The sequence below is a fragment of the Cyprinodon variegatus genome, unplaced genomic scaffold, assembly GCF_000732505.1.
Source record: "Cyprinodon variegatus isolate N-32 unplaced genomic scaffold, C_variegatus-1.0 Scaffold5, whole genome shotgun sequence".
NCBI classification, from domain to species: Eukaryota; Metazoa; Chordata; class Actinopteri; order Cyprinodontiformes; family Cyprinodontidae; genus Cyprinodon; species Cyprinodon variegatus.
In genome coordinates this window covers 797,440-811,666 of record NW_015150458.1, presented here as the reverse complement: position 1 = coordinate 811,666, position 14,227 = coordinate 797,440, and the positions used below count along the sequence as shown (strand labels likewise).

Genomic DNA, 14,227 nt, shown 5'->3' with positions numbered 1-14,227 from the left:
TCTTGAATATGCATATATGAAGAGCAAATTATTCACCATCTCAAAATTTCTTTTTTCATTGTCCTTCCTGTTATCTACCTTCTTCTGTCCCCCCACCCTGTAGCATTTTTGGAGATGACAGAAGGGTGTTTCTCCTTTGTTGTGAAGCTGCTTGCACATCCTCTCCTCTGTTGACAGGTAAAATACATGAAAGATACAAAAAGACTGAGCACGATGGAATCCTCTGGGGAGGAAGAAAAGAGGCAGGGAAAAAAGGGAGGACTGATAGCAGCATGAGAGATACAGATTGTGTGTGTTGGGGGGGTGGATAAGATGCCTAAGCTTGGCTAAAGGTAAAACATTTAGTGGGAGGAAAAGGAAGGATTGAGTCAAAGAAGGGGAGTCAGGAAAGGGGAGGGGGGGTTTACAGCCTGTGACCTCGGGTAAGTCTCTTCGACTGTGTGCTGATGCATGAAACCTGAGCACACGCAGTATTAGCACGCCTCACTTACCGAGCACAGCAGAGGTCTGACACAGGGCAAGGCAGTATTATACCCCCCCTCTCACATACACAGCTTCCCAACATTACAAAGATCATGGCCAGACATTTTCACTTGTTCAGCAGGCTACTTACAATCTTCTCACTCACAAAGCAGCACAATTGAAGAAGGATAGCGTGTTAAAACATTGTACACAGTGTAGTCTAGAGAAGGTCAGTTAAAGCCCTGCAACAAGCCCTGAGGTGCTGGTGCTTCTCGGCCCCTTCAGCCGCCCTCTGCTGCCATCATACATGTGCTGTTTGTGCTCTGGCTTGGTGCCAGGGCCCCTGTGTTTGTTCCCTAATACTGTTGTTTGATTCACATCCTGCCTCAGGCAGGTCCAACTGCAATCCAGTTCTCTCTCCAGCTTCTTTTCTTTTGTGCTCCTCCCCATGTGTAAGTTAATGGGTTAACCATCTCTGTCCAATAAACAGGGATAATTGAGACAAACAAGCCAATGAGGAAATGTCACAGGAGAGTGCAAGTCAGGCGGAAAAACACACTGCCAACAGCTCTTTGTTTGTGTGTGTGTGTGTGTCTGCATAGGCAAAGATGCAGTCCTCAGTGGATGCATGCACGTGATTAAATATTAAATGGAGTATATTAAGCAACGTGCACCACATAAAAAGAAAAAAAATGCAAAGTTGTTGACTTCTCTGTGGTATGTTGCTGGATTTTCCTGCTGGGTCTGCTCCCCAGGCCTCCTGCTACGTTAGCACACCTTACACCTGCCCCTGGGCGATTGCACAAACACACAGCCACACATCAGGCAGAATAACACCTACCACACATGTGTACACACATTTGTTAATCAAATGAGTTGCGCTTTTAAAGATTCCCCTCCTTCTATCATCTCCAGTTCATTACACCGTGTCTGGTTCTTTGCTCTCGCTGTCTAATAACAGCAGAGCTCGCCGAGATCTGACGTGTTTGATGGAGAAAGATGAAGAGTTAGAGGATGCAGCTAAGAGAGCTGAGTGACAACAAAAAGCCTAATCAGGGCAGAGCTGTGTGCTGCAGTGTGTTCCCTCAGCTGTGAGCAAGGACGCTACTGTTGTCTTGAAAGCAGGTGTGCCACAAGGCATTGTGGGAGGGGATATGATAAGATTCAGCATCAGCTTGTCAGCTCTGGCCAGCTCTTCCTGCACCTGGTTCTCTATTCTTCTTCTTCTCCTGGTGTTTGCTAGCGTGCTTGAGTGGCAGCCACAGTGGAATCGACTTTAAATCAAGAATGATTGGAGTTTGCTTAGGGATGGTGGCCTGATTTAGAAAATTTAAATATGGATGGATGGATGGATGGAAGTAAGATAGGGCTCATTCTTTTGTTTGTGAATGTAATACTGCTAGAACATGGCTGTCCAATTCCCTGGTAAAAATAAATAAAAAATCCACGAAAAATGTCTTCTGGAAAATATTTAGGACTGCACAGTATATGCATTCAGTTCTGGGTCTGGGCTCTATTTTTATGAATCACAGAATTCATATGGAGCTAAGTGAAACTCAACATTAACAAACTCACATATGTGTTCCACACATCCACAGGATAAAGTCACCACATGCACAAGATGAGATCTACACATGCACAGGATAATATTCACACATGCACAAGATGAGATCTACACATGCACAGGATAATATTCACACATGCACAAGATGAGATCTACACATGAAGAGGAAGAGATCCCCACATGCACAAGATGAGATCTACACATGCACAGGATAATATTCACACATGCACAGGATGAGATCCCCACACGCAGAGAACGAGATCCACACTTGCACAGGATGAGTTCCACATATGCACAGGAAGAGATCCACATATGCACAGGATAAGATGTATCACTGAGTAACAATATAGCCTTCTTTTTCAGCCCATTTTTGACGTTTGAAAGGTCACACATGGTTAAACAAAAGACATGTGACCAAGTCTCCCTGTGTTGCTTAAAACGCTGATTCTAGCTGCAGTCCACTTGTTAACTCTTAAATAGGCTTACTCTTAAATAGGAAATTCTTTTTTTTTTTTAAACACAAACAAAAACACAAAGCAGTGTGTTTCTATTTACCGTAGTTTTTTTTTTTTTTTTTATCTTATTCGCCTCATTTTTCCTTCCACTCAACCTTCCATTAATATGTGTGGATGCAGGACTCTAATCTCTAATCAGCCTTTAATGAACGTTTCTGGCCCACACTATTTGTGTTGAGTTTGCTGCCTGTCTGTGTGGTAAGCCCCTTTCCCCTTTATTTTTAAGGCATTGTTATAACAGAGTGACACATTAAACATTCTAATGTTGAATTTTTGACTTGACTTGAATTGAACTGAATTGAAATACAGTACTGTTAAATGTTTCAATAAATTGCAAACATATTAATGATATCCTACTATATTGCAGTCCTCTCACCAGGAAAGATTTTTTTTTTTTTTTTTCATTAAGGTATACATTTTTAATATTTAAAATTACCCTTTACCAAAAAATGTAAGATACCAGATTTTTCCCTTTTGACCAGGAGGTTATCGTTGCTTTTGATTCAGGGAACATTAAGAAGAAGAATGGAAAATTCCGATTGATTATTACCAAACTTGTAAAGAGATCTGTGAAAATTGATTATTGAAGTGGTTTGAGATTTAATATCATCCCTGTCCGGTTTTTTTAGAAGCCGAAAGACACAGCCTGAATCCACACTCACTTCAGAATTACACTGACAAAATAGTGCAGGAACACTGAGTTATTTCACTCAGCTATTTGCTGGTAATTTTAGAAGATGCTTCCAAAAACACTTCTGTCTTCCTACCTGCTTTGTGTGCCCATTTTCTGTCTCACAAGTCCAATTTTTATCTACTTTTCCTCTCAAATAATTGTTTGTCACAATCATCCTGCTGGACTTTTTCTCCAATTTGGAGGTACAGTTTGTTGAGTCTTCTGCAAGTTAAAAGAGAAAGAAATCAAACATTTACACGAACTTCTTATCACATGTGATGTGTCTGCTCCGGGTGATGGGGGCAGTATCGGAGACAAGTGTGTGTGTGAAGTGTTGAAGAGTATCTGTGACAGCAGTGTGACATGCTCTGGGATGATGCTCTGTCCTGTAGCAGCAGACAGTGAGATGTGTGACTGAGCTGAAGCCAGATTAGCTTGTCCGGCATCTGAAATGGATTTCTGGAGCAGGTGTTTTGTGACATGCATTGACTGAGCAAACATTAAGCCTGCAGTGCATTTGGACTCAAGTATCACAAAGCATATAAATATATGTTTTAAAGGCAACTCAGCCACTCTGATAAACAAAAAAAAATTAGTAAACACTCATTGCCCAGTTTAAAAACACTAAGCTACTTTTGCTATTTTGATTGCATGACTATGGTAATCAAAAAGCCGTAAGTTTAGTTGAACAAATATAAATAGAACTAAGAATTCTATCATATTTTAGCTCATTCTTGTGACTGCTTGAAGTGTAGGATTTATAATAATTATTTGGCAGTAATAACATAACAAACAGCAAAGAAAATAAAAGAAGTGAAGTAAGGAAAAGACTTTCTGAATAACAATAAAATAATTTAGATTTTTTTTTTTGTTCCCATAAAAGGAAATGTTACTAAGAAAAAGGGATCCCAAAATATTATTAATAAAATATTTTGACTGAAAATAAAGAACTTAAAGAAAAATTAGAGAGAATAAGAAAGAATAAGAGAATATTTAAAAAATGAAGATTGCAAACAAAAAATATTAGAAATTGACGTTTTCTGATTAAATAAACAGCAATATTTTATGGCAGTAAGTATGTCTGATAAAAGAAGAATTCATAAAAATTTAATGAAAAGAAAATGAAAGAGTTGAATAAATACAGGTGCTATTAAAATATTTTCAGAATGTGTGAATTTGGCACTGTATTTTTTGCTTTTTTTTTTATAAAAGCATGTCTCAATTTAGACGCTGCACCTCTGAACATCTGGTCATTAGATTTCTTATTAGAATTAATAAAAAATGTGTCCTATGTAAATGTTAAATTAAAAAATCATTACCAGCTGCAGAAAAACATATTTGTTATAAACAATTCAAGGCCCTAAGCTATGAAATGATCTATATAGAAGATCACCACTTCACCTCTTTCTTTTGTTCTCTTCCATGTTACCTTTGCACCACCTCTCGGCTGCCGCACTCCTCACTCTCTCCCCACACGTCTCTTCACAGGTAAGTGCCTGAACTCTTGCACACACATGCACGTTGCTCAGCTGCTTTATCTGTAATCTGAAGGCTCTGCGTGATGCTGTCAGAGCTCTTAGCGAGGCCACACTCCTGGATAATGTTGCTTAGAAACAGAAGTGAGTGAAAGTGTGCAGCCGACCTCGGTCGCTGTCCTATTGACATAGAGGTGAGGGGCTGTGATTAGACTGTAAACACTCTATCACTCGGATACAAGGAATTGGATTCGTCTTTTTTCTCCCTTACTTGCTTGTAAAGTGGTATTTTGCATTTCTCAAAACATAGCTTCAATCACAGTATTTTATTATCTGTTTTCCCCTGAAGAAGCTGCATATGTATAATGTGTATGAGTGTGCTCGCAGCTCTGCTTGCCTACTTGAGAGCATGGTGCTCAGCTGGCCAAGCGAGAGTTGTGTAATTGCAGGGTTATTGCTGCTGAGCCTGATGGGTAATGACACATTTGCAAATTAATTCTCAGTGCAAGGCTGTGATTAGCATACGGAGTGAAGCATCTCGCACACAAAGAGCGATACACATGCTCGCACATTGCGCGGGCCTCTAATCACCAGTGAGAGGTCAGGTTAAATGGGTGTGTGTAGCAGCGTAGTGGGTGCGGGTCTCAGTAAATAGGGGTGAGTGAGGGGTTACGAGATTTTATTTCTTATCACATTTTAAGAATGCAGGTGCACTAAAGTATGTACCTTTTTGGAAAGGAAAACCTCTCCTATCCTCTGTGAAGTTGTCTTTCTGTCTTTTTGCTGAGACCTCATGATTTGGAGTGTCTCAGACCACCATATGTAAATCTCTGTTGGCTAATGATAAAAGATATTTTCTCTCCTAAATATTATATTGTGAATATATTTTTGTGGGGTTTCTTGTGTCAGAGTGCAGAATGAAACGGGAAGATAAAAGTGATGCCTTATTTTTGCTTTCCCTGCTGGGTAGGAAAGCAGAATTTCAAATCCCTTCTCGTGGATATACAGCCAAGTGTACCACCCATGCTGGAGGGTCGATCATACAGGAAAGGAAAAGTGAATAGTGGGTTGACAGGGTTTTAGCATAGTAGTTTGATTGTGTGTGTGTTGTCATTTGTCAGCTGACTGTGCTGTCCATACCCAGTTTTCCTCCTTCTGTAACGCCCTCTTTTTCACCTGTTTTATTCTCCTCTTCTTACCTTTACTTTTGGATAACAATGTTTTCAGTTTCACACTCACCCCTGGTCCCAAAGGAGCTTTTATGCCCATTTCAGAGAGAGTGTCTGAGCTGTGTGTTCGTAGGCTGGCACATAGGAATATGCTCTTCCATAAACTACCTTTCTGATGTGGCTCATTGGATTACCCTAAATAATGACAGAAAAAGTGGGATTTGTTTCAATTTCCTTGACTTAGTAGAGAACATATCTTAAGAAAAATTTTCTAAACATATATTTCTAGCTTACAGCTAATTAAAAACCTTGGGTTTTTTTTATTAAAGTTTCACTTTGTAACTTTTAGCAAATAGGGGGACTAGACCAGTAACTTTCTTGCAACACCATTGCAAAATTACATAGTCTTGCTCAGTGTTTTGGAATCTGATAGCAGACCCATTTAGACCATTAGATTGAGAAATCAAGTTACTTGTAAAGAGAAGGCCACATTCAACACCCTAAATCCTACATTAGAGAACCAAAAATATGTCTGATCAGGGAAGTTTCATGTCTTCTTTTTTGTCTAAAATTAGCCTAATTAGTTCTCATACTGCAGGGATGCTGCAGTAAAACAGCGCTCTGGGTCACATGACTCATTTAGCGATGGATTCAGCTCTCTCAAGTCACATAGGCAAGTTGTTGAGATGGGCAGCCTGCTTGGACCATTGATATGTGCTGAATATTGACCTAAAATTATTTGATGTCTCTCAAACTAAGCTAATACTGTGGTAAAAACATTCACAGTGCAGCTTTAATTATAACATTAAATGATTAATAAAAGACTATGAATGTTATGTCCATGCAATGACCTACATCGCTATATGCAAACCTGTTGGCTTGACAGTTAAAGCACGGTAGAGGGTCATTGACTCCGTTCATCACAAGAACCCATTGTAAAAACAACTGGCTGTTTGAAGAGTTCAGGATTCATTAGGTGACTGTTCTTAAGTCACACAGCGATATCCAGGACTGAGGAGACAGTGGTGAAATGTGCCACTTCTAAACCAGAGGCAGCCTCAGAGGCATCTTACCTGGGCAAAGGAGAAAAACAGACTAGCTCTCATTGTTCCAATGTTCTCTTCTAATGTGAAACTAAACTTTGCTTTTAATTTGGAAATTAATGTTAATGTAAATCCCTTTATTGTCCCACAATGGGGAAATTCCCTTTCTGTATTTAACCCATCTCCTTGGAGAGTAGTGGGCTGCTATTGTGCGGCGCCTGGGGAGCAGTGTGGGGTTAAGGGTTTTGCGTAGGAACCCAGCGTGAAGGCTGTGGGGATTGTACCGGGAACTTCTAACCTTCTCAGAGCAGAAGCGCAATGCTTTAACGACTACGCCATCAACTCCACCTTCTCAAGGGAACTAGGCCCCTAATCCAACTTGATTGGGGACTGAAATTTTCATAGCCATCATCCATGGGTGTTAATCCACTTTGTTTTGTTTATCAGGCCAAACTTGGCAAAGAAATTAAGAGGGAAATCGTATAGCTTTCTGCCACTGACAGGTTTAGATGCTTATTAAATTTTCCTACAACAAAACCCAGCATCTGCCCAGAACCCAGTTATCCATCATGGTATCACGGTTCTGGATGGGCAGCAGACTTGTTTGAACTGAACTCTTCAGAAATCTCTGGAGGAATATGAGCGACAAAAGACCTGACAAAATTGACAAGTCAAAGGACGCTATTAAAGGGCCTCCTTAACACCTCTAGAGAGAAACCGCGTTGATGCAGTAAATTCTGCAAAAGAAACCTCCACTAACTAACGGATTTGAACACTACAGAGTACATGCACACTTTCAATATGTTTTTTTTTTAGCTATTGCAATGCAAAAAGGTACAGCAAAAATTATATTGTTTTCCTATGAAAAATGATAGCATAGCCGTTTAGTTTTGCAAAATCACACTTTCACACAGAATCCGCACTGCCACATGTTTGCATTGTTTTTAATTTATGCTTTTTTTTGTCGAGTCCTATTTACATACCACAGTACATCTATCCAAACTTTCCAGGCTCATGCATTGACAATAGTCTTAGGGCTTTCAATTTAATTTAGAGAGCAGAAAACAAACTTAAATATGTTTGCATCAGTTAAGCAGTCCCCTGCTCCTCTCAGTGTTATAATAAAAAATGTCTGAGCTCATACACCAAAGTCCCGTTGCTGACTGAATCTTGCTCCTGGTTCTGTGTCTGTCCTCCGTCCTCCTCGCCGGAGAAGGATGTTGTCTTTTCAGCTGCTTTTCTGTCAGTCTGTGTCTGTCATTGTGTAATCAAAGCTGCAGAGCCTTGAGGCGGGAAGGCACGTCACCTCCCAGCCTGTCCAACAGGGTGCGAGACACTTCGACACCTGCCTCTCATGCTCACCTGAACAAAACAGCACGGAGGCACGCTCAGCCTTTGAGCGATGATAAGTTTTTTTTTTACACACGTTGAACTCCATGAAGGTAGTAGGGAATATGCTGAAATATTTAACTTTATCTGTCTCCTACTTGCTGTTGCAACATTAAATATTTGCTGATTTCTTTGTATTTGTAAAAGGGTCTTTGTTCCTAGAATAACTTCCCCCTCCTCCTTGCTCCTTCCATATCTTGATCTGTGGAAACCCTCCATCCGCCTCTTCTGCACTTGCTTCAGTCTCCTTCTCAAGGCATCGGTCCCTATTAGCAGCTATTTGCCCCATTTGCCTGTGAGCATGCCTTTCGCACTCCCACTCTCTCGCTGTGCTTGTTGTGCTCGTGGAATGTGTTGTAGGTTTGTTTTTCCTGTCCTGTGAATCCTCTTGAAGGCATTGCACCCCCTAGATGTGCCTCGTTTCTCTTGCTTGCTGAACTACTCTCTTTTCTCTTTCCCACAAAATGTTTTTTACAGAATTCCTTGGAAATGACATGAATCGTCCCGGTTCCTTTCTTTTCCGCTCCTGTTATTCTGTGTGAGTTTATATGTGTGCATTTGAATATTTGTGGACATTTCCCAGCACATAGCTTTCTTATCAGACCCCTACTGCCTCTGTCTCAGTCAGGTTTGTGTGCAGAGCAGGTCATAGAGTAACACAGGATGTTTATGTGTTTATTCAAAATTGTGTGTCTATAAAGGGAGAGAGAGGTTGGGGGATAGTCGGCTGTCGGAGCAGCATGGTGAGCAGTCTGTGCACCAGGCTGCACAAGCCAAGTATCCTAGACGGACACACAAACGCACCCACACATTCGCAGACAGAGACGAGGACTCTCATTTTCAGAGAGGAGAACGGAGGCGGGGGATCTTTTGTATTTTCCTCCTCCAAACACGTAGCTGTTCTATTGTGAGCTGCCCTTGAAGACCTGCAATCCTCTCTCACTCTCTCCCTCACTCCCTTTTGCTGTCTCTCTGCGTTTGCTGTCGGTCAATCCTTTCCTACTGTCTGATACAGTGTGAACAGATGCTCCCTTGATAGTCGTTGGCCTCTCGCTGTCACCGGGGCTGTGCAATCAGCTGTCTCCCTGACTCGAAATTGAACTGAAGCCACTCTCCTCCTCGGGTTGAGGCATCAACCCAGGCTGGTGTTTTCTTCTGCCCCCTCTATCTCCTTTTACTTTACCTCCACCACTTCTCTCACACAAACATACACACACATCCTCACATTTGCACATGCACACCCTTTCTCACTTTCTGGCTGTGTTGATGCCTGGAGGGACTTCATTCTGCCCTCCTTCCATCCTCCTCTTCTCCACCTCCTTCTCTCTGTATCGGCAGAGAAAGAGAGGGAGGGAAATAGGGAGGTTGAGAAAATCCCAGAGCAAGAAAGGGAGATAGTTGCAGCTGAAGCAGAGGAAGCATTCTCCCTCTGATCATCTGTCTTGGATAGAGGGATAAAAGACCCAGGAATCAGTGGCTTGCTCTCGTCTGTAGGATTTACCCAGCCTGGGTTTCTTCTCCCTTCTACCTCTCTTCTCCTCTTCTTGGCTCCGGACCAGCCTGCTTTTACATCTCTTCCCCCACTGTCCCATCTCTGGGTGTGTGCCCGTGAGGGTTCATGAAAGAAAACGCAGCAGAGAGTGAGCTTCCTGCTGCCGCTTAGAAACGGACAGCGAGTGCGTGACCCTTTGCTCGGGGGGATCTGAGGCGAGAGCGAGCGGGTCGAGAGCGGGGGCGTGATCAGGGGGTGACCCTTGCACCACTCTGTCTGTGTGCATCCGTGTGACTGTCTGAGGGGTTTGTGTATGTGTGTGTGTCTCTTTAGCTGGCTGGGCGGTCCCAGCCTCACGCTTGGTTAGAGAGGACCAGAGAGCAGGGATGACAGGCTGAGTTCCAGCCCAGCCTCACCACACACAGAGCCTTGTTTCTGGGTGGCTGTGAGGGCACCGTCCCTCTCTCGCTCAGTCATCCAGGACGGAATCGGCTGCCTGCCTGTTTTATACGAGCTGCTCTTGCTTCATGACACGTAAACAGTGACAATGTTTGGACTGAAAGCACCACTTTACTATTTACCAGGTAAGCTCATTTCAGTTTTTGCACAGTGATTATTGCAACGATGTACATCAGTGTGTTTTGTAGTTTTTTTGTGATGTAAAGTTCAATTAAGGTTGGAGATTTAGGGCAGGGCTGCTTTTAAGGCAAATTCTTCTTTGTGCTGACTGTGTTGAGGACTGAACCTGCGCTTGTAATGCTGTGTGACAGCAGCACTCGCTCTGTTTCTTTAACCTCTGAGCCTTTTATCAGCGTGAAAGCCAGCAGGTAAACAGGACTCTAACTGGCTGAATGTTTTATTTAACGCAGCTATGCAGCAACACCCAACAAAGGCCGACGTATGGATTTCTACACGCATCTGCATGCATTGTCTGTGTGTTTTTCTGTGTTTGGTGAATATGCATGCATTTACACATGCACATGTGTAGCTTTGTGGTAACGTGTGTGTGAAAAAACTGAGTGCTAAGGCAGCGTGAGGTTACCACCGGTCGGCGCTTAAGTGCGTGTCACGGCTCACTGGGCACTGATTGTGGAGACGAGAGCCAAGAGAGAAGCTGTGAGGGAGGGAAAGAGAAAGGCAGACGGGAGAAGAAATTGAGAATCAGACACAGATGAACTTCAGGGAAAAAAAAGAACAGAAATGATATTTTGTGCCAAGCTGTCCTATTTACTTGAAATATGTGTGTGCTGTTGGATGAAAAAATACCCATAAATGAGTAAAAGTGTTCCTGTTTTTACTCCATGGCATGCAGGATGTGTTTTCCCACCTGTTACATAGAAAACTGCAGTTGACATTTGAACTCTACAACAATAGTTGTTTTCCCAGCTTCTGATCCCATTCTGACCCCATATAATTAACAATACAGAAGAAAAAACTTTCTTATGTTGTGCCATCAAGCTAATTAATAATAACGCTCTCTAACCTGTTACTGTTGTCATTTTATCACCAATCCGAGCAGAGTTGAAAACAGTGTATTAGTCGAGTGTTTAATTGGTCTTGATTACTGTTAGATTACCATGATGACACAATTGCAATATTAATGTCGAATTTTGTGATTACCATATTTAAAACCATTCCTTCTTTCTTTTCTATCAGAACATTTTAAACACTAAAGTCTATGTTAGATTTGAGCCTCATAGGTAACACAACTGGCCTTATAAACACAGCATGCTGAGCGGGAATGCAGAAAACCTTAACTATACAAGTCTACCCAATACTACTTTTAATGAGGGTTTGCAATTGTAATATTGTTTTATATTGCTTGGATTAGATAGATCTGTGCTGCTATAAGATGCTTGCAAAGTGATATGCATGCTGCTATAAAAAAAAGTGTTTTTATTTTTACATTTTATGTGGTTTGCAAACCTCATTTTGTATGACTTGGGCATAATAAAAACACCTCTAAAGGATGCAATTTTTACCAGCAATTTAATAGGTCATTAAAAAGGCAAAACACAAGTACCATTGACCCAGCCTTACGTAAAGTATTAGTAGCTTTGCATTTATGACAAATAACTAATTTTGTTAATATCAAAGCAATAAAAGTGATCCAAATAAAAAAATCTTTGCATATTTTTCCACTTTATGAGCTTTTTATCCTGTTCTTGTATTTGATTCTCCTGCATCCAGAGTCCTGCTTTCCATCTCTTCTTTACAGAGAAGGGTGGGATTGGGGGAGGCTGAAATGGATATTTGCTGATAAAGGCCACTGAGATCCTACTGTGCGAGAAATAAAGACATAAAGAGACGTGCAGAGGTGCTTGTGTCAGAGGTTGCAGACAGGGACAAAGGACTGAATGCAGCACTCTTCTCCATGTCTCTAACCCCCTGACCGGACTGCTCGTTGCTCTCAAGGTAGCGAATGTTCAAAGCAGAGCTGTAGGAATCAGTACTAAGGATATAAGAGGGAGGAAAGGAAATAAAATGTTGTTTATAATAAAATGAAAACATTGAAGGATTTAAGAAAAAAGAAAAATTGGCACCTTCCCTGTCACCTCAGGACTTTTACACCCATTATCTCCTTCATCTACCTCTTCTCACGTCCTCTCATCATGCTTTTTGATCACCCCATTACCGACTCTTCTTTGCTCAGTGTGTGTGCATGTGCATACGGACTGCCCTGTGTGACCCCTCAGACAGAGGGAAAGGGTCTTGGTTGTGACAGAGGCCAAAGCTAGTCAGGCTAATATGTGCATATGTGTGTGTGTGGGTTAGAGCGACACTGTGGGTTGCTTCTTCTCTACCCCCTTCTTTCATTCAACGACTGAATGAGCCCCTGCCTGCCTTCCCGTCTTAACCGCCGTTGCCTTGGAGACCATGTCAGACACATGCTAGTTCCCCATGATTATTTGACAACAAAAAAGGTTGGGTTAAATATAAAGGAAGGGGCTGTGTGTGTTTGTGGGAGGTGTAGCTGTGGTTGTGATGGAAAGAAAGCAGGCGGAATGCAGACAGAAATGTATTAAGAGCAAACAGCGGCGTGGGGCGCAGATATAAAGGTGGAGCTGAGAAGCACTTGAACTTGGGTCGCATTTACATCACAGTTGAGGTAGAGCAGGGCCAGAGAGCAACCACTTCAAAATGGAGGTTAGGTCACTTGTTGCAGCAATGCCTCATACTCACTTTTTCTTTTACTTCTTCTTCTTACTATACGTTTCTCTTACCTTAAATAACTAAATTCTCTTTATTTTTCCCAAATCCGACTTTCATGTATCCCTTTACTTGAACCTTGCACAAATGTGTCAGCTCTGTTTTTGTGTCTATTTCCTTTTAGAGTAGTTTGGTCAATCAGGGAGAAGAAGAAAGGGGGAGAAGGGAGGAAGGCATTGAAGAAGGAGTCTATTTCTTTGCTTTTCTTTTCTTGTTTTTTTATTCTTTGGAAACCACATTCCGAAGAGGTCATACGTAAAGTGAGGTTGCAAAGCAACTGGAGCTGACATTTTCCTGCAGCAAACCACAGAATCACAACATTTTGAACATTTAAACAACATTTAAACTGTTTAAAATCGAAACAATTTTTCTACAACCTCATAGTACTGCAGTCCACTTGTTAGAACCGGTTGCAGGCAGACCGGTTACACTTTACAGTACAGTATTTTCTTTGTTTAGTTTTTAACTCTATACTATTGTTATTTTTATACACTCTTCTAAGGTTCACACGTGTTTGACCATTTTTTCTATAATCTTTTTGCTGCTGTAACACCAGACTTTCCACATTGTGGGACAATAAATAGATTTTCTATTCTATTCTATTTTCTTAACAAAAAAAACCTGCTTTAGATTTAAATTAGTTGATTAAACTTCATACTTACAGAAGCCTTCTTTCAACATTGTGCACAGCAATATTTAGTACAGGATAAAAAAAAAAAACGCATTCCTGCAAAAAAAACAAAACGGTTAAAAGCATTAATAAAAAGAAAATACTATTTACCCAAAGAGTTTTGAATATTTCAACTGTTATATTGAGATGAGTGTGATTATTTTGAAGGAAGTTACATTTCTACCTAGTGTCTTTATCCAGTGTCTTCTCCAAAACAAAAAAAAATTTTAATAAAGCTCCTAAAAAAAGAAACAAAGAGCATAAAATAAATAATTAAATTGTAACTAATCAGTGAAGACATACAAATATTTTCAGAATGTATAAAAAGTAAAAAAAATATTTATCAAATACATGAAAAAGGAGGAACTAAATACAGAAATACAACTGAAAAAATGCAGCTAAAAGGGATAAAGATGCAGAGAAATGTATTTTGTAAAAAGAAACAACTATGACTATCCTTCATGAAGACAAATGTTAGATTGGAGAGAAACAGTGATAAAATCTACCTGCCTATTTTTAAGTTACTGTCTGATTCTGCACAGTAGGATGTGGAGTTTGCACTCTT

At 40.9% G+C, this 14,227-nt stretch overlaps 1 protein-coding gene across 3 annotated transcripts in view; it reads left to right on the top strand.

The window, feature by feature from the left end:
• The window catches only part of gse1 (Gse1 coiled-coil protein), a 199,624-nt gene that overhangs the window by 111,618 nt on the left and 73,779 nt on the right, over nt 1-14,227 (top strand). The window contains exon 1 of one of the 3 annotated variants that reach the window (XM_015374067.1): nt 9,696-10,366. The exons of the other annotated variants lie outside the window; for them this stretch is intronic. Coding sequence (XP_015229553.1) covers nt 10,330-10,366 — 37 coding nt within the window. The 5' untranslated portion in view covers nt 9,696-10,329. Of the gene's footprint in view, nt 1-9,695; nt 10,367-14,227 lie in introns of those variants that run through there. 3 annotated transcript variants of the gene reach the window in all.